The 26,573-nt window shown below is 39.8% G+C and overlaps 1 protein-coding gene across 6 annotated transcripts in view; it reads left to right on the plus strand.

Moving 5' to 3' along the window:
• Positions 1-26,573, plus strand: part of GPLD1 (glycosylphosphatidylinositol specific phospholipase D1) — a 74,569-nt gene that overhangs the window by 5,510 nt on the left and 42,486 nt on the right. For 5 of the 6 annotated variants that reach the window (XM_041770761.1, XM_041770764.1, XM_041770763.1 and 2 more), the window contains 4 exons: positions 732-787; positions 22,835-22,913; positions 25,057-25,154; positions 25,643-25,753. In XM_041770761.1, the coding sequence (XP_041626695.1) occupies positions 732-787; positions 22,835-22,913; positions 25,057-25,154; positions 25,643-25,753 (344 nt within the window). The remainder of the gene's footprint in view (positions 1-731; positions 788-22,834; positions 22,914-25,056; positions 25,155-25,642; positions 25,754-26,573) is intronic. The other variant, XM_041770765.1, reaches the window with a different exon arrangement.

Genomic DNA, 26,573 nt, shown 5'->3' on the forward strand with positions numbered 1-26,573 from the left:
ATTATTTACTTAATTTCACTTAGAGGGGAAGGGAGATCTAGCTTAGTAGGGCCATGGGGCCAGCTAAGCAGAAACTTCAAATCACCATGCAAATTTGATTTGTATTTTAGCAATCTGAATATTGTATGAATCTTATCTTATTATGTCTAATGAAAATTACTAGTGGATTACTAGTAGTTAATTACTAGTGATTATACACTTAATTTTCATTTCCCACTTCCTTGACAGTCACAATGACAAATTACATTTTCCTTTTATTTTATTTTTTAATTCAATTTTTAAAAATATTTTTATTTATTTATGAGAGAGAGCAAGCAAGCAGGAACAGGGGAGGGAGAGGCAGACTCTCTGCTGAGCAGGGAGCCAGATGCAGGACTTGATCCGATCCCAGGACCCTGAGATCATGACCTGAGCCCAAGGCAGATGCTTAACCCACTGAGCTGCCTAGGCATCCCTTATTTTAATTTTTAAAAAAGATTTATTTATCTGAGAGAGAGAGAGGAGGGGCAGAGGGAGAGGGGGAGAGAATCCTAGGCAGACTCCACTCTGAGCAGGAAGCCCGAGGCAGGACTCAATTCCAGGACTCTGAGATCATGACCTGAGCTGAAACCAAGAGTTGAATGCCCAACTGACTGCACCACCCAGGTGCCCTCATTTTCCTTTTAAAATATTTTGAATAAGTTCTGTTTTCAGTTCCAGTTGAATTTAATTGATTTATATATATCTCTCAGGACACAGAGCTCTCGAGTTTCTCCACCTTCAGGATGGGAATGTTAACTACAAGAAGGTATAAAGTTTAATTTTTCTCTTATTCCTTGTGTATTAACTCTCTTCTGTAGTTGCCAAAATAAAGGTTCTAACAGATATTTAGGCAATAATTTTAAGAGTCATTTTTGTCTTCATAAAACATTAATATTTGGGGTTATAAAAGTATATGTTCCCTCTTCAACATTATATATACATATATATAATACATATACATATTATATATTTTATAATATATATTGTATGTTATAATATACATTATATAATATAATATATGCTATGTTTTATATATAAAATATACTACTTGAACTATTTGAATATATATAAAAATATTTGAATATATACAAAATATTATAGATATGATGTACTTGAACTACTTAAACATATATGTATGTTATATCTAAAATACTTGAACAAATATATCCTCCACCCCTACCTTCCCTTTGGAAACCACCAGTTTCTTCTCTGTATTTAGGAATCTATTGTTCATTTATTTCTAAGATTCCACATATAAGTGAAATCCTGTGCTATTTGTCTTTCTCTGACTTGACTCATTTATCATACTACTTCTAGGTCCATCCACTTGTCACAAATGGCAAGATTTTATTCTTTTTTATGCCTGAGTAATATTCCTCTGTGTGTATAATCACATCTCCTTTATTCATTCCTCACCTATGGACACCAGGGCTGCTTCTATAGTTTGGCTGTTGTAAATAATGCTGCAATAAACATAGGGTGCATAGATCTTTTTTAATTAGTGTTTTTGCTTTCTTGGATAAATACCCAGCAGTGGAATTACTGGATCATATGGTATTTCTATTTATAATTTTTGAAGAGCCTCCATACTGTTTTCCACAGTAGCTGTACCAATTTACATTCCCACCCATGAGGCAAGAGCGTTCTTTTTCTGTACATCCTCACCAATACTTATATCTTGTGTTTTTGATACTAGCTATTTGACAGGTGTAAGGTGATAATCTCATTGTGGTTTTGATTTGCATTTCCCCAATGATTAGCGATGTTGAGCGTTTTTTCATATGTGTACTAGTCATCTATTTTCTTTGGGGAAAATGTCTATTCAAGTCGTCTGCCTATTTCTTAAGAGAATTATTCGGGGTTATTTATTTATTTATTTGTGTGTGTGTGTGTGTGTGTGTGTGTGTTCGGTTGTGGAAGTTCTTTATATAGTTTGGATATATTAAACTTTTATTTGGGTGTATCATTTGAAAATATCTTATTCCATTCAGTAAGTCACTGTTGTTTTGTTGAGTTCTTTTGTTTGTTTCTTGTCTTTTTTTCCTGTGCAAAATTTTTTTATTTTGGTGCAGTCCCAGTAGTTTATTTTTCTTTTTTTCCTTTGCCTCAGGAGACCTGTCTGTAAATATGTTGTGAAGGCCAATGTCCAAGAGATTACTACCTATGTTTTCTTCTAGAATTTTTATGGTTTCTGGTCTCACATGTAGGTCTTTATTTTTGTGTATGGTGTAAGAAAGTGGCCTGGTTTCATTCTTCCACATGTTGCTGTCCAGTTTTCCCAACATAATTTGTTGAAGACACTTGTTTTTCTCATTGTATGTTATGACTCTTTTGTCATACATTACTTGACCATATAAATAAGGTACCATACATTTTAATTACTATAGCTTCATTGTATTTCTTGAAATCTGGGATAGTGATACCTCCAGTTCTTCTTTCTCAAGATTTCTTTGGCTATTTAGGGTCTTTCGTAGTTCTTTTTTTATTTTATTTTATTTTTTTTTATTTATGATAGTCAGAGAGAGAGAGAGAGAGAGAGAGAGAGAGAGAGAGGCAGACACACAGGCAGAGGGAGAAGCAGGCTCCATGCACCGGAAGCCCGACGTGGGATTCGATCCCGGGTCTCCAGGATCGTGCCCTGGGCCAAAGGCAGATGCTCAACAGCTGAGCCACCAGGCATCCCGCCATTGGTATTTTGATAGGGACTGCATTTAATCTGTAGATTGCTTTGGGTAATATGGCCATTTTAACAATATTAATCCTTCTGTCCATGAGCATGGAATATCTTTCCATTTGTGTCTTCAACTTCTTTCATCACTGTCTTATAGTTTTTATAGTATAGGTCTTTCACTTCCTTGGTTAAATTTATTCCTAGATATTTTATTCTTTTTTGGTGTAATTATAAATGAGATTGTTTTCTTAATTTTTCTTTTTGCTACTTAATTATTAGCATATAGAAACACCACAGATTTCTGCATATTAATTTTGTATCCTGCGACTTTACTGAATTCCTTTATCCTGATAGTTTGTGTGTGTGTGTGTGTGTGTGTGTTTTTTTGTTTGTTTGTTTGTTTTTTAGTAGTCTTTGGGGTTTTCTATGTATACTATCATGTCATCTACAGATAGTGACAGGTTTACTTCTTGTCATTTTGGATGCTTTTATTTCTTGTCTGATAGCTGCAGCTAGGACTTCCAGTTCTCTGTTGAATAAAAGTGGTGAGAATGGACATTCTTGTCTTATTCCTGATGTTAGGGGAAAAGCCCTCAGTTTTTCCCCATTGAGTATGATGTTGGCTGTGGGTTTTGTTTTTTTTTTTCAAAGAAGGCCTTTATCATGTTGACATATGCTCCTCAAAATTCACTTTGTTGAGTTTTTATCATAAATGTTATATTTTGTCAAATCCTTTTTCTGGATCTCTCGAGATGATGATATGGTTTTTATCCTTCTTATTAATGTAATATATCACATTGATTTGAGAGTATTGAACCACTCTTGCATCCCAGGAATAAATCCCACTTGATCATGGTGAATGGTCCTTTTAACTTACTGTTGGATTTGGTTTGGTAATGCATTGAGGATTTTGCATCTGTGTTCATCAGGGATATTGGCCTCTAGTTCTCTTTTTCAGTGGTGTTTTTGTCTGGCTTTGGAATCTGGGTAAATCTGGCCTTGTAGAATGGATTTGGAAGTTTTCCTTCCTCTTCTATTTTTTGAAATAGTTTGATAATAGGTACTAACTCTTCTTTAAATGTTTGGTAGTGTTCACCAGTGATGCCTTCTAGTCCTGGACTTTTGTTTGGGGGTTTTTTGATTACAGGTTCAACTTTATTACTAATAACAAATTTTCTATTTCTTATTCATTCAGTTTTGGCAGGTTGTGTGTTTCTTCTAAGTTCTCCAATTTGTTATATAATTTTTCAGAGTATCCTTTCATAATTCTTTGTATTGTGCTGTTGGTTGTTATTTCTTCATTTCTGATTTTACTTGAGTACTTGCTCTTTCTTGATGAGTCTGCCTAAAGGTTTTCTTTTTATCTTTTCAAAGAACTAGCTCTTTATTTCATTGATCTGTTTTTCCCCCATTTATTTCCACTCGAATCTTTTTTTATCTCCTTCCTTATACTAACTTGGGGCTTTGTTTTCTTTCTAGCTCGTTTAGGTGTAAGAGTTGATTGCTGGAGATTTCTCTTGTTTCTTGTAGTAGCCTGTATTGTTATAAACTTCCCTCCTAGAACAGTTTTTGCTGTGTCCCAAAGATATTTTCTTTCTTAAGTAGGCTCCTTGCCCAACATGGGGCTTAACCTCATGGCCCTGAGATCTAAGCATCACATGGTCTACCAACCAAGCCAGCCAGGCACCCCCACAAAGATTTTCATTGATTATGTTTCCATTTTTGTTTGTCTCCATATATTTTTTAATTTCCCCTTTGATGTCTTCATTGACCTATCCATTGTTTGCTAGCATGTTTAGTGTTCTTGTGGTTTTTTTCCCCTAGTTTTTTTCTTATAATTGATTTCTAGTTTCCTACTGTCATGACTGGACTCATTGTATTATATATATTTACTTTCTATAAAAATAAACAGAATGTGGTATTTTAACCATGAAATCATAGTAATGGTAGTTATTTGCCTGGTTGCTGTCCTGTCTGCCCTGCTTCCTCCTGCCTGCCCACAGAAAAAATTTCTTCTTTTCTGGTTAGAGAACTAATAGATGCTCATCATAAAAAAAAAAACAAAAAAACAAAAAAACAAACAAAACAACGAGACAACGATTGTTAACACCTGGCTTTATATCATTTTAGACATTATCTTACTAGCATTTTCTACCTCCCCCAAATTACACTCTACATACTATGCAACTTGGTATTTTTAAAAAAGATTTTATTTATTTCTTCATGAGAGACACACAGAGAGAGGCAGAGACATAGGCAGAAGGGGAAGCAGGCTCCCTGTGGGGAGCCCAGTGTGGGACTACGTCCCAGGGCCCCTGGATCACAACCTGAGCCGAAGGCAGACGCTCAACCACTGAACCACCCAGGTGCCCTGCAACTTACTGTTTTTCATTTAATATATTGGTGATGTCTTTCCATGTCAAGGGAGATTTTCAGAATTGTTTAGGACAATTACATATTTTTCTATTATCCATGACATACAATAATTTATTCAACCAATTCTATATTTTACCTTTTTACTTGGAAGTAATTAAAAACCAATAGAAAAGCTGGATAATTAGGCAATCCCTATATGCTCTTTACCATATTCCTGTATATCCTCAATTGTTGACATATTTGCCCTTTTATCTTCTCTGTTGGCAACCAAAGAAAGGAGTTAGAACTGAAGAAGGACAAAGGGTCTTTGTTCGGGGTCTCAGAATTGCAATTCAGGGGAGCACAGATTCTGAAGTAACCAGAACAGTGTCTTACTCTTGTAGGGAAAGCAAGGGGGTTTTATGAGAAAGAAGGAAGAGGTAATTATAGGATTTACATAAAGCAAAGAAGGAAAAAACTCTAAGTTGGTGCTGACTAGTCAAATCACATGTGACAACTATCTTATTGATTACTGGTGCTGTCAAACAAAGTCCCTGCTGTGTATTTATTGACTTTGCTGTCCTCATCTGATTGGAACACCAGTTGCTCTGTTGAAATGTGATGAGCAACTGCTTGTCACACAGTTGTTGCCTCTGGCCCAGTTCAGGAGTTCAGTAGTTGGAAAGGAACATGGCGTCTCTCATGTCCAGAGATTTTATACAATTCCACATTATTTATAGATGCTGATTTCTTTTTCCCTGACCCATTCTAGAGTGAATTACTGGCCTGATGCCCATTATCCTTTAGCATATCATGGTGTATTTCCTAAAAACAAGGACAGTCCTCTAGAACCACAGCACAATAATCACAGCCAGAAAATCAACACTGAGTAACACTTTCACCCAATCATCAGGCTTCATTTAAATCTTCCCAGTTGTCTCAATCATCTTCTTTATGGTGCCGGAACCAATCCAGGATCATGTGACCTAGAACAGTTTCTCAGGTCTACCTCGTCTTGAATGACCTTGATATTTTGGAAAGGGCACAGTCCAATAACTCTAGAATGTACCTTAGTTTGGTTTTGTCTGCTAGTTTCTCATGAGAGATCCCCTTGCAGTTTGTCTTCTTTTTTTTTTTTTTTTTTAAAGATTTTTAAAATTTACTTGAAAAACAGAGCAAGTGACAGAGCATAAACAGGGGGAGTGGCAGGCAGAGGCAGAGGTGAAGCAGACTCCGCATCTGAGCAGGGAGCCCAATGCAGGACACAATCCCAGGACCCCAGGGTCCTAACCTGAGCCAAAGGCAGATGCTTAATTGACTGAACCACCAAGGTGCCTCTTGCAGGTTATCTTTTGACAGAAATATCCTAGAATATGGAAACAATGCTATATTCTCATGCAATCACACCAGAAGGCTCACAATGTCAAGCGTACTATTTCTGGTGATGTTATCTTTCATTTCAGTGATTATATTTTTCATTTCTAAGATTTCCATTGGGTGGTTCTCTATATATTCCCTTCCTGCAACTATTTTGGTGAGGAGGTTGTTTCAAGTATGTAATTAAAGCATTTTTCTGATAGGTGCTTTATTTTTTTTTTAAGATTTTATTTATTTATTCATGAGAGGCACAGAGAGAGGCAGAGACATAGGCAGAGGGAGAAGCAGGCTCCATGTGGGGAGCCCAGTGTGGGACTCGATCCTGGGACTCCAGGATCATGTCCTGAGCCGAAGGCAGACACTTAACCACTGAGCCACCCAGGCATCCCTGATGGGTGCTTTAAAATATTTGACAGATAATTCTAAGATTTCTACCATTTCAGGGTTGGCCTCTATTGGTTATCTCTTTTTATTCCTTTTAAGAGTCTTGGTTCTTGTTGTGATGAGTGATCTTGGATTGAAAATTGAACATTTTAGGTATTAGGTTCTGAGACTTTGGATCTTACTGAAACCTTTTGTTTTAGCTGACCTCTCCTGACACTACTTTAGGAGGGAAATGAGATGGAGGGACACCCACCTCCTAACTCTCCTAATGGCCAACTTGGGTAGAAGTCAAGGATCTCCCTGAGCCTCCACTGATGCCTCTCTGGCTGGGGAGGTGGGGGGTAAAAGCGCCTAATTCTTGCTTCTCACTGTGGCCTCTACAGATGCTGGGGGATAGGGTGTCTCATTGTGGCGTTCTGATCCCATCTAGTAAGGATGGGGAGAGGTGCCATGTTACTGCCAGTTGGGACTGGATGTCCAGGCTCTCCCATGTTTTCCACTGACACTGAGGAGCAGGGATAGGAGACAGGATGGCCAAGATGAAAGTCCCGGTGAGGATGGGCCAGTTTTTTCTGTGATGCGTGGCCGGAGTAGAAAGGCTATCGTCTAAACATTTTCTGTCTTGCTAGGCCACCCATTTCCTGGTCTTACGGTTAGAGAAAGCAGGCTTTTGTTGTGGCTTTTGTTTGTGTGTTTGGTCTATGCCCATTAGTTTCTAGGCAGCAGTCTCTTCTGGTATTCAGTGTGGGAACTATGAAGCAAAGAGAAAATGCAGAGAACTCACCAGTGTTGTCTTCAGGGCTTGAGTTCCCCAGCCAATGCTTACCTCCACCTTTCAGAGGCTTTTTTATGCTCACATTGTATACAACGTCCAGGGCTGTTGGTTGTGCTTAGCAAGAGGAATAAATACATTTATTCCATCTTCCTGGAAGCAGAAGTCCTAGTGATATTAATTTTTATCACTTGGTTGAGATGGCATCTTCACATTTTCACACTGGAAAGTTAATAAGTATTTTCTTTTTTTTCTTTTTTTTTTTAAATTTTTTTTATTTATTTATTTTTATGATAGTTACAGAGAGAGAGAGAGAGAGAGAGAGAGAGAGAGGCAGACACACAGGCAGAGGGAGAAGCAGGCTCCATGCACCGGAAGCCCGACGTGGGATTCGATCCCGGGTCTCCAGGATCGTGCCCTGGGCCAAAGGCAGATGCTCAACAGCTGAGCCACCAGGCATCCCGCCATTGGTATTTTGATAGGGACTGCATTTAATCTGTAGATTGCTTTGGGTAATATGGCCATTTTAACAATATTAATCCTTCTGTCCATGAGCATGGAATATCTTTCCATTTGTGTCTTCAACTTCTTTCATCACTGTCTTATAGTTTTTATAGTATAGGTCTTTCACTTCCTTGGTTAAATTTATTCCTAGATATTTTATTCTTTTTTGGTGTAATTATAAATGAGATTGTTTTCTTAATTTTTCTTTTTGCTACTTAATTATTAGCATATAGAAACACCACAGATTTCTGCATATTAATTTTGTATCCTGCGACTTTACTGAATTCCTTTATCCTGATAGTTTGTGTGTGTGTGTGTGTGTGTGTGTGTGTGTTTTTGTTTGTTTGTTTGTTTTTTAGTAGTCTTTGGGGTTTTCTATGTATACTATCATGTCATCTACAGATAGTGACAGGTTTACTTCTTGTCATTTTGGATGCTTTTATTTCTTGTCTGATAGCTGCAGCTAGGACTTCCAGTTCTCTGTTGAATAAAAGTGGTGAGAATGGACATTCTTGTCTTATTCCTGATGTTAGGGGAAAAGCCCTCAGTTTTTCCCCATTGAGTATGATGTTGGCTGTGGGTTTTTTTTTTTTTTTCAAAGAAGGCCTTTATCATGTTGACATATGCTCCTCAAAATTCACTTTGTTGAGTTTTTATCATAAATGTTATATTTTGTCAAATCCTTTTTCTGGATCTCTCGAGATGATGATATGGTTTTTATCCTTCTTATTAATGTAATATATCACATTGATTTGAGAGTATTGAACCACTCTTGCATCCCAGGAATAAATCCCACTTGATCATGGTGAATGGTCCTTTTAACTTACTGTTGGATTTGGTTTGGTAATGCATTGAGGATTTTGCATCTGTGTTCATCAGGGATATTGGCCTCTAGTTCTCTTTTTCAGTGGTGTTTTTGTCTGGCTTTGGAATCTGGGTAAATCTGGCCTTGTAGAATGGATTTGGAAGTTTTCCTTCCTCTTCTATTTTTTGAAATAGTTTGATAATAGGTACTAACTCTTCTTTAAATGTTTGGTAGTGTTCACCAGTGATGCCTTCTAGTCCTGGACTTTTGTTTGGGGGTTTTTTGATTACAGGTTCAACTTTATTACTAATAACAAATTTTCTATTTCTTATTCATTCAGTTTTGGCAGGTTGTGTGTTTCTTCTAAGTTCTCCAATTTGTTATATAATTTTTCAGAGTATCCTTTCATAATTCTTTGTATTGTGCTGTTGGTTGTTATTTCTTCATTTCTGATTTTACTTGAGTACTTGCTCTTTCTTGATGAGTCTGCCTAAAGGTTTTCTTTTTATCTTTTCAAAGAACTAGCTCTTTATTTCATTGATCTGTTTTTCCCCCATTTATTTCCACTCGAATCTTTTTTTATCTCCTTCCTTATACTAACTTGGGGCTTTGTTTTCTTTCTAGCTCGTTTAGGTGTAAGAGTTGATTGCTGGAGATTTCTCTTGTTTCTTGTAGTAGCCTGTATTGTTATAAACTTCCCTCCTAGAACAGTTTTTGCTGTGTCCCAAAGATATTTTCTTTCTTAAGTAGGCTCCTTGCCCAACATGGGGCTTAACCTCATGGCCCTGAGATCTAAGCATCACATGGTCTACCAACCAAGCCAGCCAGGCACCCCCACAAAGATTTTCATTGATTATGTTTCCATTTTTGTTTGTCTCCATATATTTTTTAATTTCCCCTTTGATGTCTTCATTGACCTATCCATTGTTTGCTAGCATGTTTAGTGTTCTTGTGGTTTTTTCCCCTAGTTTTTTTCTTATAATTGATTTCTAGTTTCCTACTGTCATGACTGGACTCATTGTATTATATATATTTACTTTCTATAAAAATAAACAGAATGTGGTATTTTAACCATGAAATCATAGTAATGGTAGTTATTTGCCTGGTTGCTGTCCTGTCTGCCCTGCTTCCTCCTGCCTGCCCACAGAAAAAATTTCTTCTTTTCTGGTTAGAGAACTAATAGATGCTCATCATAAAAAAAAAAACAAAAAAACAAAAAAAAAACAAACAAAACAACGAGACAACGATTGTTAACACCTGGCTTTATATCATTTTAGACATTATCTTACTAGCATTTTCTACCTCCCCCAAATTACACTCTACATACTATGCAACTTGGTATTTTTAAAAAAGATTTTATTTATTTCTTCATGAGAGACACACAGAGAGAGGCAGAGACATAGGCAGAAGGGGAAGCAGGCTCCCTGTGGGGAGCCCAGTGTGGGACTACGTCCCAGGGCCCCTGGATCACAACCTGAGCCGAAGGCAGACGCTCAACCACTGAACCACCCAGGTGCCCTGCAACTTACTGTTTTTCATTTAATATATTGGTGATGTCTTTCCATGTCAAGGGAGATTTTCAGAATTGTTTAGGACAATTACATATTTTTCTATTATCCATGACATACAATAATTTATTCAACCAATTCTATATTTTACCTTTTTACTTGGAAGTAATTAAAAACCAATAGAAAAGCTGGATAATTAGGCAATCCCTATATGCTCTTTACCATATTCCTGTATATCCTCAATTGTTGACATATTTGCCCTTTTATCTTCTCTGTTGGCAACCAAAGAAAGGAGTTAGAACTGAAGAAGGACAAAGGGTCTTTGTTCGGGGTCTCAGAATTGCAATTCAGGGGAGCACAGATTCTGAAGTAACCAGAACAGTGTCTTACTCTTGTAGGGAAAGCAAGGGGGTTTTATGAGAAAGAAGGAAGAGGTAATTATAGGATTTACATAAAGCAAAGAAGGAAAAAACTCTAAGTTGGTGCTGACTAGTCAAATCACATGTGACAACTATCTTATTGATTACTGGTGCTGTCAAACAAAGTCCCTGCTGTGTATTTATTGACTTTGCTGTCCTCATCTGATTGGAACACCAGTTGCTCTGTTGAAATGTGATGAGCAACTGCTTGTCACACAGTTGTTGCCTCTGGCCCAGTTCAGGAGTTCAGTAGTTGGAAAGGAACATGGCGTCTCTCATGTCCAGAGATTTTATACAATTCCACATTATTTATAGATGCTGATTTCTTTTTCCCTGACCCATTCTAGAGTGAATTACTGGCCTGATGCCCATTATCCTTTAGCATATCATGGTGTATTTCCTAAAAACAAGGACAGTCCTCTAGAACCACAGCACAATAATCACAGCCAGAAAATCAACACTGAGTAACACTTTCACCCAATCATCAGGCTTCATTTAAATCTTCCCAGTTGTCTCAATCATCTTCTTTATGGTGCCGGAACCAATCCAGGATCATGTGACCTAGAACAGTTTCTCAGGTCTACCTCGTCTTGAATGACCTTGATATTTTGGAAAGGGCACAGTCCAATAACTCTAGAATGTACCTTAGTTTGGTTTTGTCTGCTAGTTTCTCATGAGAGATCCCCTTGCAGTTTATCTTCTTTTTTTTTTTTTTTTAAAGATTTTTAAAATTTACTTGAAAAACAGAGCAAGTGACAGAGCATAAACAGGGGGAGTGGCAGGCAGAGGCAGAGGTGAAGCAGACTCCGCATCTGAGCAGGGAGCCCAATGCAGGACACAATCCCAGGACCCCAGGGTCCTAACCTGAGCCAAAGGCAGATGCTTAATTGACTGAACCACCAAGGTGCCTCTTGCAGGTTATCTTTTGACAGAAATATCCTAGAATATGGAAACAATGCTATATTCTCATGCAATCACACCAGAAGGCTCACAATGTCAAGCGTACTATTTCTGGTGATGTTATCTTTCATTTCAGTGATTATATTTTTCATTTCTAAGATTTCCATTGGGTGGTTCTCTATATATTCCCTTCCTGCAACTATTTTGGTGAGGAGGTTGTTTCAAGTATGTAATTAAAGCATTTTTCTGATAGGTGCTTTATTTTTTTTTTAAGATTTTATTTATTTATTCATGAGAGGCACAGAGAGAGGCAGAGACATAGGCAGAGGGAGAAGCAGGCTCCATGTGGGGAGCCCAGTGTGGGACTCGATCCTGGGACTCCAGGATCATGTCCTGAGCCGAAGGCAGACACTTAACCACTGAGCCACCCAGGCATCCCTGATGGGTGCTTTAAAATATTTGACAGATAATTCTAAGATTTCTACCATTTCAGGGTTGGCCTCTATTGGTTATCTCTTTTTATTCCTTTTAAGAGTCTTGGTTCTTGTTGTGATGAGTGATCTTGGATTGAAAATTGAACATTTTAGGTATTAGGTTCTGAGACTTTGGATCTTACTGAAACCTTTTGTTTTAGCTGACCTCTCCTGACACTACTTTAGGAGGGAAATGAGATGGAGGGACACCCACCTCCTAACTCTCCTAATGGCCAACTTGGGTAGAAGTCAAGGATCTCCCTGAGCCTCCACTGATGCCTCTCTGGCTGGGGAGGTGGGGGGTAAAAGCGCCTAATTCTTGCTTCTCACTGTGGCCTCTACAGATGCTGGGGGATAGGGTGTCTCATTGTGGCGTTCTGATCCCATCTAGTAAGGATGGGGAGAGGTGCCATGTTACTGCCAGTTGGGACTGGATGTCCAGGCTCTCCCATGTTTTCCACTGACACTGAGGAGCAGGGATAGGAGACAGGATGGCCAAGATGAAAGTCCCGGTGAGGATGGGCCAGTTTTTTCTGTGATGCGTGGCCGGAGTAGAAAGGCTATCGTCTAAACATTTTCTGTCTTGCTAGGCCACCCATTTCCTGGTCTTACGGTTAGAGAAAGCAGGCTTTTGTTGTGGCTTTTGTTTGTGTGTTTGGTCTATGCCCATTAGTTTCTAGGCAGCAGTCTCTTCTGGTATTCAGTGTGGGAACTATGAAGCAAAGAGAAAATGCAGAGAACTCACCAGTGTTGTCTTCAGGGCTTGAGTTCCCCAGCCAATGCTTACCTCCACCTTTCAGAGGCTTTTTTATGCTCACATTGTATACAACGTCCAGGGCTGTTGGTTGTGCTTAGCAAGAGGAATAAATACATTTATTCCATCTTCCTGGAAGCAGAAGTCCTAGTGATATTAATTTTTATCACTTGGTTGAGATGGCATCTTCACATTTTCACACTGGAAAGTTAATAAGTATTTTCTTTTTTTTCTTTTTTTTTTTAAATTTTTTTTATTTATTTATTTTTATGATAGTTACAGAGAGAGAGAGAGAGAGAGAGAGAGAGGCAGACACACAGGCAGAGGGAGAAGCAGGCTCCATGCACCGGAAGCCCGACGTGGGATTCGATCCCGGGTCTCCAGGATCGTGCCCTGGGCCAAAGGCAGATGCTCAACAGCTGTGCCACCAGGCATCCCGCCATTGGTATTTTGATAGGGACTGCATTTAATCTGTAGATTGCTTTGGGTAATATGGCCATTTTAACAATATTAATCCTTCTGTCCATGAGCATGGAATATCTTTCCATTTGTGTCTTCAACTTCTTTCATCACTGTCTTATAGTTTTTATAGTATAGGTCTTTCACTTCCTTGGTTAAATTTATTCCTAGATATTTTATTCTTTTTTGGTGTAATTATAAATGAGATTGTTTTCTTAATTTTTCTTTTTGCTTCTTAATTATTAGCATATAGAAACACCACAGATTTCTGCATATTAATTTTGTATCCTGCGACTTTACTGAATTCCTTTATCCTGATAGTTTGTGTGTGTGTGTGTGTGTGTGTGTGTGTGTTTTTTTGTTTGTTTGTTTGTTTTTTAGTAGTCTTTGGGGTTTTCTATGTATACTATCATGTCATCTACAGATAGTGACAGGTTTACTTCTTGTCATTTTGGATGCTTTTATTTCTTGTCTGATAGCTGCAGCTAGGACTTCCAGTTCTCTGTTGAATAAAAGTGGTGAGAATGGACATTCTTGTCTTATTCCTGATGTTAGGGGAAAAGCCCTCAGTTTTTCCCCATTGAGTATGATGTTGGCTGTGGGTTTTTTTTTTTTTTCAAAGAAGGCCTTTATCATGTTGACATATGCTCCTCAAAATTCACTTTGTTGAGTTTTTATCATAAATGTTATATTTTGTCAAATCCTTTTTCTGGATCTCTCGAGATGATGATATGGTTTTTATCCTTCTTATTAATGTAATATATCACATTGATTTGAGAGTATTGAACCACTCTTGCATCCCAGGAATAAATCCCACTTGATCATGGTGAATGGTCCTTTTAACTTACTGTTGGATTTGGTTTGGTAATGCATTGAGGATTTTGCATCTGTGTTCATCAGGGATATTGGCCTCTAGTTCTCTTTTTCAGTGGTGTTTTTGTCTGGCTTTGGAATCTGGGTAAATCTGGCCTTGTAGAATGGATTTGGAAGTTTTCCTTCCTCTTCTATTTTTTGAAATAGTTTGATAATAGGTACTAACTCTTCTTTAAATGTTTGGTAGTGTTCACCAGTGATGCCTTCTAGTCCTGGACTTTTGTTTGGGGGTTTTTTGATTACAGGTTCAACTTTATTACTAATAACAAATTTTCTATTTCTTATTCATTCAGTTTTGGCAGGTTGTGTGTTTCTTCTAAGTTCTCCAATTTGTTATATAATTTTTCAGAGTATCCTTTCATAATTCTTTGTATTGTGCTGTTGGTTGTTATTTCTTCATTTCTGATTTTACTTGAGTACTTGCTCTTTCTTGATGAGTCTGCCTAAAGGTTTTCTTTTTATCTTTTCAAAGAACTAGCTCTTTATTTCATTGATCTGTTTTTCCCCCATTTATTTCCACTCGAATCTTTTTTTATCTCCTTCCTTATACTAACTTGGGGCTTTGTTTTCTTTCTAGCTCGTTTAGGTGTAAGAGTTGATTGCTGGAGATTTCTCTTGTTTCTTGTAGTAGCCTGTATTGTTATAAACTTCCCTCCTAGAACAGTTTTTGCTGTGTCCCAAAGATATTTTCTTTCTTAAGTAGGCTCCTTGCCCAACATGGGGCTTAACCTCATGGCCCTGAGATCTAAGCATCACATGGTCTACCAACCAAGCCAGCCAGGCACCCCCACAAAGATTTTCATTGATTATGTTTCCATTTTTGTTTGTCTCCATATATTTTTTAATTTCCCCTTTGATGTCTTCATTGACCTATCCATTGTTTGCTAGCATGTTTAGTGTTCTTGTGGTTTTTTCCCCTAGTTTTTTTCTTATAATTGATTTCTAGTTTCCTACTGTCATGACTGGACTCATTGTATTATATATATTTACTTTCTATAAAAATAAACAGAATGTGGTATTTTAACCATGAAATCATAGTAATGGTAGTTATTTGCCTGGTTGCTGTCCTGTCTGCCCTGCTTCCTCCTGCCTGCCCACAGAAAAAATTTCTTCTTTTCTGGTTAGAGAACTAATAGATGCTCATCATAAAAAAAAAAACAAAAAAACAAAAAAAAAACAAACAAAACAACGAGACAACGATTGTTAACACCTGGCTTTATATCATTTTAGACATTATCTTACTAGCATTTTCTACCTCCCCCAAATTACACTCTACATACTATGCAACTTGGTATTTTTAAAAAAGATTTTATTTATTTCTTCATGAGAGACACACAGAGAGAGGCAGAGACATAGGCAGAAGGGGAAGCAGGCTCCCTGTGGGGAGCCCAGTGTGGGACTACGTCCAAGGGCCCCTGGATCACAACCTGAGCCGAAGGCAGACGCTCAACCACTGAACCACCCAGGTGCCCTGCAACTTACTGTTTTTCATTTAATATATTGGTGATGTCTTTCCATGTCAAGGGAGATTTTCAGAATTGTTTAGGACAATTACATATTTTTCTATTATCCATGACATACAATAATTTATTCAACCAATTCTATATTTTACCTTTTTACTTGGAAGTAATTAAAAACCAATAGAAAAGCTGGATAATTAGGCAATCCCTATATGCTCTTTACCATATTCCTGTATATCCTCAATTGTTGACATATTTGCCCTTTTATCTTCTCTGTTGGCAACCAAAGAAAGGAGTTAGAACTGAAGAAGGACAAAGGGTCTTTGTTCGGGGTCTCAGAATTGCAATTCAGGGGAGCACAGATTCTGAAGTAACCAGAACAGTGTCTTACTCTTGTAGGGAAAGCAAGGGGGTTTTATGAGAAAGAAGGAAGAGGTAATTATAGGATTTACATAAAGCAAAGAAGGAAAAAACTCTAAGTTGGTGCTGACTAGTCAAATCACATGTGACAACTATCTTATTGATTACTGGTGCTGTCAAACAAAGTCCCTGCTGTGTATTTATTGACTTTGCTGTCCTCATCTGATTGGAACACCAGTTGCTCTGTTGAAATGTGATGAGCAACTGCTTGTCACACAGTTGTTGCCTCTGGCCCAGTTCAGGAGTTCAGTAGTTGGAAAGGAACATGGCGTCTCTCATGTCCAGAGATTTTATACAATTCCACATTATTTATAGATGCTGATTTCTTTTTCCCTGACCCATTCTAGAGTGAATTACTGGCCTGATGCCCATTATCCTTTAGCATATCATGGTGTATTTCCTAAAAACAAGGACAGTCCTCTAGAACCACAGCACAATAATCACAGCCAGAAAATCAACACTGAGTAACACTTTCACCCAATCATCAGGCTTCATTTAAATCTTCCCAGTTGTCTCAATCATCTTCTTTATGGTGCCGGAACCAATCCAGGATCATGTGACCTAGAACAGTTTCTCAGGTCTACCTCGTCTTGAATGACCTTGATATTTTGGAAAGGGCACAGTCCAATAACTCTAGAATGTACCTTAGTTTGGTTTTGTCTGCTAGTTTCTCATGAGAGATCCCCTTGCAGTTTATCTTCTTTTTTTTTTTTTTTTTAAAGATTTTTAAAATTTACTTGAAAAACAGAGCAAGTGACAGAGCATAAACAGGGGGAGTGGCAGGCAGAGGCAGAGGTGAAGCAGACTCCGCATCTGAGCAGGGAGCCCAATGCAGGACACAATCCCAGGACCCCAGGGTCCTAACCTGAGCCAAAGGCAGATGCTTAATTGACTGAACCACCAAGGTGCCTCTTGCAGGTTATCTTTTGACAGAAATATCCTAGAATATGGAAACAATGCTATATTCTCATGCAATCACACCAGAAGGCTCACAATGTCAAGCGTACTATTTCTGGTGATGTTATCTTTCATTTCAGTGATTATATTTTTCATTTCTAAGATTTCCATTGGGTGGTTCTCTATATATTCCCTTCCTGCAACTATTTTGGTGAGGAGGTTGTTTCAAGTATGTAATTAAAGCATTTTTCTGATAGGTGCTTTATTTTTTTTTTAAGATTTTATTTATTTATTCATGAGAGGCACAGAGAGAGGCAGAGACATAGGCAGAGGGAGAAGCAGGCTCCATGTGGGGAGCCCAGTGTGGGACTCGATCCTGGGACTCCAGGATCATGTCCTGAGCCGAAGGCAGACACTTAACCACTGAGCCACCCAGGCATCCCTGATGGGTGCTTTAAAATATTTGACAGATAATTCTAAGATTTCTACCATTTCAGGGTTGGCCTCTATTGGTTATCTCTTTTTATTCCTTTTAAGAGTCTTGGTTCTTGTTGTGATGAGTGATCTTGGATTGAAAATTGAACATTTTAGGTATTAGGTTCTGAGACTTTGAATCTTACTGAAACCTTTTGTTTTAGCTGACCTCTCCTGACACTACTTTAGGAGGGAAATGAGATGGAGGGACACCCACCTCCTAACTCTCCTAATGGCCAACTTGGGTAGAAGTCAAGGATCTCCCTGAGCCTCCACTGATGCCTCTCTGGCTGGGGAGGTGGGGGGTAAAAGCGCCTAATTCTTGCTTCTCACTGTGGCCTCTACAGATGCTGGGGGATAGGGTGTCTCATTGTGGCGTTCTGATCCCATCTAGTAAGGATGGGGAGAGGTGCCATGTTACTGCCAGTTGGGACTGGATGTCCAGGCTCTCCCATGTTTTCCACTGACACTGAGGAGCAGGGATAGGAGACAGGATGGCCAAGATGAAAGTCCCGGTGAGGATGGGCCAGTTTTTTCTGTGATGCGTGGCCGGAGTAGAAAGGCTATCGTCTAAACATTTTCTGTCTTGCTAGGCCACCCATTTCCTGGTCTTACGGTTAGAGAAAGCAGGCTTTTGTTGTGGCTTTTGTTTGTGTGTTTGGTCTATGCCCATTAGTTTCTAGGCAGCAGTCTCTTCTGGTATTCAGTGTGGGAACTATGAAGCAAAGAGAAAATGCAGAGAACTCACCAGTGTTGTCTTCAGGGCTTGAGTTCCCCAGCCAATGCTTACCTCCACCTTTCAGAGGCTTTTTTATGCTCACATTGTATACAACGTCCAGGGCTGTTGGTTGTGCTTAGCAAGAGGAATAAATACATTTATTCCATCTTCCTGGAAGCAGAAGTCCTAGTGATATTAATTTTTATCACTTGGTTGAGATGGCATCTTCACATTTTCACACTGGAAAGTTAATAAGTATTTTCTTTTTTTTCTTTTTTTTTTTAAATTTTTTTTATTTATTTATTTTTATGATAGTTACAGAGAGAGAGAGAGAGAGAGAGAGAGAGGCAGACACACAGGCAGAGGGAGAAGCAGGCTCCACGCACCGGGAGCCCGATGTGGGATTCGATCCAGGGTCTCCCGGATCGCGCCCTGGGCCAAAGGCGGGCGCCAAACCGCTGCGCCACCCAGGGATCCCTAATAAGTATTTTCTACTTTTTAATCAGCAAGTAAATATTTTGTGGGGAAATTGAGGTAATGTAAATATCCTGTTTCTCATCAAGGTTTTACCCACTGGTTTTAGCAGCTATTGATAATTCTTGCCTGAAATAATTGTTGATGGTTGCCAATTTGTTTACCTGATTCTATTACTCTTTCGATATTTTTTGGCATTTTACTGTAAAATAGAGCCTTTCCTTCTTCCCCATTCATCTATTTACTTCTATCCATATACCATTCATGGATTTCTACTTACATTATCATTTATCTTGATGCTTACCTTGTTCCAGATTCTGTTTCAAGCTGACTTTTGTGTCTGTTTTATCCACCTCGTTATTTAAAACCATGAATTCACCCAAGAATATCTCTGATTAAGATCCATCACCACAGGATTTGTTGTAGTATTTTCTGTGTCCATATCTGCGATACATTTCTCCAACAGTGAGAAGCCTGGCCATCATTCCCAATATGTATTCTTCATGCTCAGTCTCCTGGTTTGTGACCAGTTTCCCAACCACATTTGGCAAACCCTTCAGCCCTGGCACTGCTAGCTGAGTCCGTTTGGCCCAGAAACAAAGGAAAAAAACAAAACTAAACAGGAAAGCCCTCTTTGGCCCATGGAGGATTAATATCCTCAGTTGCTTGTGTATTTCATTGAAATTTCTTGATTAGTATCTTTAAATTTGGAAACAGAATCACTTTTAGGGCCTGTTTTTAATTTTTTAAGTTTTGCTAATTTGGTAGGTGGAAAATGGTGTTCTGTTTTAGGCTTAATTGGCATTTTAATTCATTAACAAGACTAAACATACTTATAAGTGTCTATCAACGATTTCTATTATGTCTACAATGAATCATGTATTTTGCCCATTTCTTCATCAGGATGTTTCTCTTGATGCGGAAGAATGACCGCTTAAAGATAGGAGCCTGTCATGTGTCAGATGATTCTCAAGGTTATTTTTCTCTTCAGTTTGCTTCTTGTTTTTTTTTTTTTTCTTACCATGCAGAATGTTTCCATTTTTGTGTTAAGTGCATCATTCTGTTCTTTAATGGCTTATGCCTGTATGCTTTGCTTAGAAAAATCATTCTCACCGTGAGATGATGCAGTTATTACCTTCAGTTTTGTCTTAATTTTGTAGTTTCATGTTTTGCCTTTAACTCCTTAATTCATCTTGCATTCACTTTGGCATAGAGTGCTTTCGGGATCTGGGAAGCTCTTGTTGGTCACGCTAATTTCAAGTCTGTGTCCAGCAGGCCACCCTAGGATCTCCCCCTGCGAGAATGGGACCCTCCCCACCCCAGGGTTGTGCCAACACCACTGGTTGGTTACTGCACCCTTCATTCAACTACGTTGTAGATTATGTAGGCTTGAGTCTCTTTCTTTGCTCTTTATTCTGTTTCACTGATCTCTTTTGATTCCAATATCTTACTGTTTTTATTGTTGTAGCTTAAAAATACATTTTTGTATCTGAAGGATGCATCCTCCCCCTATACTTTTAATCCTCCCAGCAGTCTCCTATTTTGCTGACACATTTGCTTTTCAAAATTTACTTCAGAATTATTTTTTAATGTTAAATGACAGTATCTATCTCAGCTAGAGATGCAGATGCAATAAGTCTTAATCCCATAAAGTGACCAGGACAGTGGTTGGCAAGGTAAATATTCAATAAAGTTAATTATTATTTCTAAGTGACAAAAGTCCAACTTGAGCTATATTTATTTATTTATTTATTTAATATTTATTTATTTATGTATTTATTTATTTATTTTTGATAGACATAGAGAGAGAGAGAGAGAGAGGGAGGCAGAGACACAGGAGGAGGGAGAAGCAGGCTCCATGCCGGGAGCCCGACACAGGACTCGATCCCGGGACTCCAGGATCATGCCCTGGGCCAAAGGCAGGTGCCAAACCGCTGAGCCACCCAAGGATCCCCACTTGAGCTATCTTTAGACAAAAAAGAGACTTTATTGGCTCATGTAAGTGAGCACAGGGGCAGAGAGAGTCTAGGTGGTGTTTTTTCTCCATGGGAAGGACACTGGCCATCCAGAACTCAGCCTTCAAGCTGAAAATCCCCAAAGGGAAGAGGGTGTCTTCCACATAGCTCTGGATGAGGAGTCTCAGGGAAGGTTCTAACTGAGCTAGCTTTGATCAAACGTGCATCTCGGAGCCAAACAAGGTGGTGGCAATGAGGATTGTAAGTCCTTACAGATAAATTAGTTTGGGGGTTCCTGGCTGGCTCAATTGGAAGAATGTACAGTTCTTCATCTCAGGGCTGTAGGTTTGAGCCCCACGTGGAGAGGGCAGATATTACTTTAAGTGAATGAATGAATGAATGAATGAATGAATACATACATACATACATATACACATACATACATACTTATAAAGAAAGTTTAGGTCAAGGTTGCGTGCGTGGCTCAGTTGGTTAGGCATCTGCCTTCGGCTCAAGTCACGATCTCCATGATCCCCAGGTAGAGTTCCCTGCTCAATGGGGACTCTGTTTCTCCCTCTCTCCCCCTGCAACCCCCCTCCACTCATGCCCTTCCTCTCAAATAAATAAACAAATCTTTAAGAAAAAAAAGTTTATGTTGCTCAACTTGTACTTTGCCTGTTGTGGCAATCATAGTTCACCTCTAGATCATGGAAACCTCTCTGGCTAGCTTAGGCTGAGTTCTCCCCCAGAATTGGGGACATCGGTGCTGACAAACTGTGAGCACTGGAAGAGCAGTCTCTGGGCTAAGCTCCAGGAAGGCTTTGCAGGACAACACACAGAACTGGCCTGCCAGGGCCATCTGTGCCTAATCAAACAGCCACCTAGCTAATCAGCCATTTAGCTAAACAGGCCAAGCTAATCACCAGCTGCTAGCTCCAGAGCCAGCTGCCTCCTACACAGTCTGGAAAGGAAGAAGCCAGCACCTTGATTCTTGGCTCCAGGACCTTGTCACCTCAGCCAGGCTCCTTACTAGGAAAATGGGTGCTCTGTACTCTGTGAAGACTTGGGGGTCAGGATGGAATGGAGTAAACCAGTCAACTGAGGAAGAACATTAAAATGTTATTTGTTTTCTTAAGATTTTATTTATGTGAGAGAGTGTGCAAGCATGACATTGGGGATAGGAACAGAGGGAAAGAAAGGGAGAAGCAGACTCCCCACTGAGAAAATGAGCCCCATGTGATGCAGGGCTCGATCCCAGGACACCAAAATAATGACCTATACCAAAGGCAGACACTTAACTAACTGAGCCATTCAGGTGTGCCGAAATATAATGTTCTTTTGCCATCTTCTTTACATAATTTTAAAAGGGAAAGTATTTTTTTAACCCCCCAAAAGCGCAAAAGATATAATCTGACTCTAAAGTACAGGTAGGAACTATAAACTTATATAAATATAGATATAGATATAGATCTCAGTTTTTATATATCTAAGGTTCACCCTTGAACACCAGGTTTAGGGGGCACTGATCCCAGGCAGTCAAAAATCCAAATCTAATGCTGGATTCCCCTCAAACTTACCTACAAATAGCCTACTGTTGACTGGAAGCCCTACTGATAAGTCAATTAACACTTATTTTGAATGTTGTATGTGTTATATCCTGTATTCTTCAAATAAAGCAAACTAAAGAAAGTGTTAGTGAGAAAGTGCATAAGGAAAATATATTTCTAGCACTCTACTGTTTTAGTGAAAAAAAGCTGCGTGTAAGTGGACCCGCGTAGTTCATATCTGTGTGTATGTGTATGTGTGAATGTTATATGTGCATGTCTGTATTTCTCTCGCTTCTCTGATTTCTCACTGGATCGTTGAAGATCCTACCACAAACCAGTCAGTGAACTAGCCTTGGGGAAATCCTGTTCTACTGGTGCCCAGAGAAACGAAAGGGGGTGAAATTAAATAAGTGAACTGAGCTACTACTTGATCAGCTGGTGTTTGCCAGGACAGAATCTGAGGTTCCCTGTTGTAGGGTGTTGTCTTGGGTTATGTCTGAGTTTTTATTATTTAACTTACTTATGCCTTCCTTCCATCGCCTCTCCTGTGGTGGGTGGGCTTGTTCCGGGCTGTGCCCTCTTGCCCCTTATCTCTGTATTTCCCTGCTCCCCAGCTGTTGCTTGAACACCAGGATGCCTACCAGGCCGGAGCCGTGTTCCCTGATGCGTTCTACCCCAGCATCTGCGAGAGAGGTAAGAGCAAGCCTTGCAGACCAAACGGTGTCGCCTTCGGTTGGTTAACAGGAGCCGCCAGAACATAATAAATCTAACACATTATATTTTCCACTGTCGTTGGTTACTGACTTAGTTCACATGACTGCGTTTTTCATTTTACCGAACCTTACCTACTTAGGCACAGAAGTTGTGACTGTTTTCCTGATCCTCTATGTCTTTACTTGCTTTACCGCTTTGTGGAAGGAGGGAAAAGATTTGAAAGAGGTTGAAGGGTCTGGGTTCTTGTTGCCACTGTGCTGTTAGCATGTGGCCTTCAAAAAGACCTTGCCCTGCTGAGTCAGTTTCCACACCTATAATGTAATAATAATGCCTGCCTTACCGCTTTACTGGATTTTTGTTGGCGTTAATTCAGGTTATTTTGTCAAATGTTCTGCAGATCTAAGGTAGTGTTATCAGTAACCTGTGCTGACGGGGTGTATTGGTCAGGGCCCTTGCAAGCATGGATGGTGCACAGCAACAAGGGTAATTTGAGGGCTGTTTTATAAGGGAACCATTTATAAAGATATGGCCAAGATGTGAGAAAACTGCAGGGAAGAGTGCAGGGAGGAAGGAGTTACTGGAACTACATGGGGAGGCACCTTGAGGGGTGCTAGACCTTCAGTCAAGGACACAGCCAGCCCCCCCATGACCCCAAAGCAGGGGATCTAGGAGAATGAGTACCCCCATTTCTCTCTCTCTCCCTTTTCTCTGGTCTCCTCTACGTTCTCCCCATTGGCCAAACCCAACCCAACCAGTGCAGACTGCTACACGAGCAAACTCAATTAGCATTATAAAATATGTACTGATTATGAGGAATTTAATGCAGATTTCTTAGATTTTCATGAGTTTTCCCGAATTTTCCCTTGATCCTAACATATCTACTTGCACAGCACCTGTCTTTTTTGATTGGGGGGCTCACTTTTTACTGTACTTTTACTGCATCTTAGAAAAACAAATGTTCTTACTCATTTACCAAAGAAGCAGCTTCGTATTTATACTCTTGTTGCATCAGTTTACCTAATACTGAATCAAATCTGTAACTACGAGAACAAGGATAACTGGCCTACCCAGGATTAGAAGCAGTCCCACTGACCCTCTATAAGTCACAGCTTGGCTGTGGGGATAGTGGCCTGCTGGCCATCACCATCCTGCAGGCTCTGCTTGGGCTAACTTTAGTTTCCGTTTAGTAGGATTACGGGGGGGGGGGGGGGGGGGGGGGTGGCGGACAAATGCGTCGCATTAATCTGGCAATTTGGTTAAGGGGAGGTTTGTCCAAAGAGTTGCTGCTATACTTAATTTTGGATTTTTACTGAATTCTGTACAATACGAATTGTAAGTTTTATCTCTTGGAAAACTTAAAGCAAATCAAATTTCTTAGTTACAATGTCTTTGAAAGTCATTTGCAGAAAAACCAATGATTTAAAACTGGTTAGAATGTTTTTAATGACAGCAAAACGATTTGAACTGAGGGATCTGAACTCTGGAATTTTGGTTTCAGTTGCCTCTTGTGGCATTTGACACCCCAGGACAAATGTGTGGCATTGGGAGGCTTAGAATAGATGCCAGGTCCTGTCCTTCCTACCCCTGCTGTGGGAATAAAGAGCTAGATGGGCACCCATTGACCCTCTCAGCTGACGCTTAGGGTCTGTGCCATTTTAAAACAATTGTTGTAAATTAAAATGCTTGATAGCCTTTGGAGTATCTGCTTTTGTCTTTTGTGCTGTTAGGAAGGTGGACTGTGATGCACCAAGATGACACACATCCCCACACCTGTACCCCCACCCACCACCACCCCCTGCACCCCCTCACTCCACATCCCCCCAAACCTCCATCACACCCACACCCCTACCCCTTTTATCCTTCCCTTTAGCACAGAAATTGAAAATACTTCAGCCTCCATGGCAGCCCATGATTCCAGATGCTCTGAGCCAGCCCCAGCTCCTTTCTCTCTCTCTCCCAGCTGGCTCTTCTGTTCTAGAGGATTCCTCTGAACATCAATAGAAGAAATGAAGAGGCTCAAAGGGAAGGGGGAGGACTGCGGGAGGTAGCCATAGGGGCAGATCTGATTGGGAATCTCCAGCTTTTTAAGAAAGACGCCTGAGACCTGCTTTTGTTTCACCAGGGCAATTCCACGACGTGTCTGAGAGCACTCACTGGACCCCCTTTCTGAATGCAAGTGTTCATTACATCCGAGAGAACTATCCCTTGCCCTGGGAGAAGGTAGGCACAGCCCTCCAGCAAGTTCCTTGCTTGCATCTGCATTTATTCAATGTGTACCCCATCCCCACCCCAGGCTCTGGGAGGGCTGCTCACCCTTGTACCTTCAGTGCCAAACACTGGATGTGGCTAGTTCTACTTGCATACACTACTTGGAAAAATGTGGTATGTCACTTGGTTATTTTGTTCCAAGAGTAATTAATCCGAAAGCTCTTCCAAGGCACTGCAAAACTTTTCAAAAAGTCCTTTAGTGATTTTTGTAACTAGAAAATACAACAGCCCTGCCTCTGATTTTTGTTGTTGTTAAGTCTCAGTAATGGAAATCTTACTTATTAAAAATTGTAATAGGATCTTTTATAAAATAATCCAAGCACTACTGTCCCCACTGCCCTGTTCCCATGCACCTGTCCCCACTGCCCTGTTCCCATGCACCTGTCACCACTGCCCTGTTCCCATGCACCTGTCCCCCCTCTAATTTGCTTATTTGGCAGGACACAGAGAAATTGGTAGCTTTCTTGTTTGGAATCACCTCTCACATGGTGGCCGATGTCAGCTGGCACAGCTTGGGGATCGAACAAGGATTCCTTAGGACAATGGGAGCCGTGAGTACATGTCTTCAGGTTGATGACTCTATGGGGGTGACACTGCCCTTACCCACGATTAAAAACTGGCCCTTTTAGAGGAAAGGAAAACTTGAGGTTTTCCAGAGGTCATGTAGAACCAAGATGTCTTGCCCAAAGCAGTATTAGATTTCCATCTGTTGCTATTTATTCCTTTTACTCTTCATGCTGCCCGTAAGTTCATCAATTCATCGTGTGGCATAACAAGTGATGTGCACTGCAAACAGTGATAAATGTGATGTTCTGTTTAGTCACAAACAATATTTGGGAAACGTCATGTTTTCTTCGAGCCGTGTCTATTAATGAGCATACATAGAGCCTCCACTTAGCTCTATTTGAAAGTAATGGTTCCACATGTGTTTGTTCTTTTTACATTGTCTTTTAACATTTAAAAACCTTTTTCTTCCTGAGTGTAGCTGGCACACTGTTGCATCAGCTTCAGGGGTACGACAGTGATTGGACACCTCTGTACGTGACGCTGTGCTCACAAGCGTAGGTGCCATCTGGCCCCGTGAGGCACTACTGCATCCCGTTGACTATTCCTGTGCTGGCTCTCACCTGTGACTTCATTCCAATACCTCCCACTCCTCTCCACCCACTTTGGCCACATCTCCACATCTCCCCATGCTGGTTTTTTTGTTTTTTGTTTTTTTTTAATTTTCTGCATGAGAATCCGTATCCCCAAACTGAAAATGGCGATCTTATTTCTGGTTCTGGTCACCAGTTGCTATTAAGGCCATTCTGTGAGAACCATATGCTTGGACGCAGTAGAGATTGTGTGTATATCCTCTGAAGTGCAAAT

The sequence above is a fragment of the Vulpes lagopus genome, chromosome 10 (genome assembly GCF_018345385.1).
Source record: "Vulpes lagopus strain Blue_001 chromosome 10, ASM1834538v1, whole genome shotgun sequence".
Taxonomy (NCBI): domain Eukaryota; kingdom Metazoa; phylum Chordata; class Mammalia; order Carnivora; family Canidae; genus Vulpes; species Vulpes lagopus.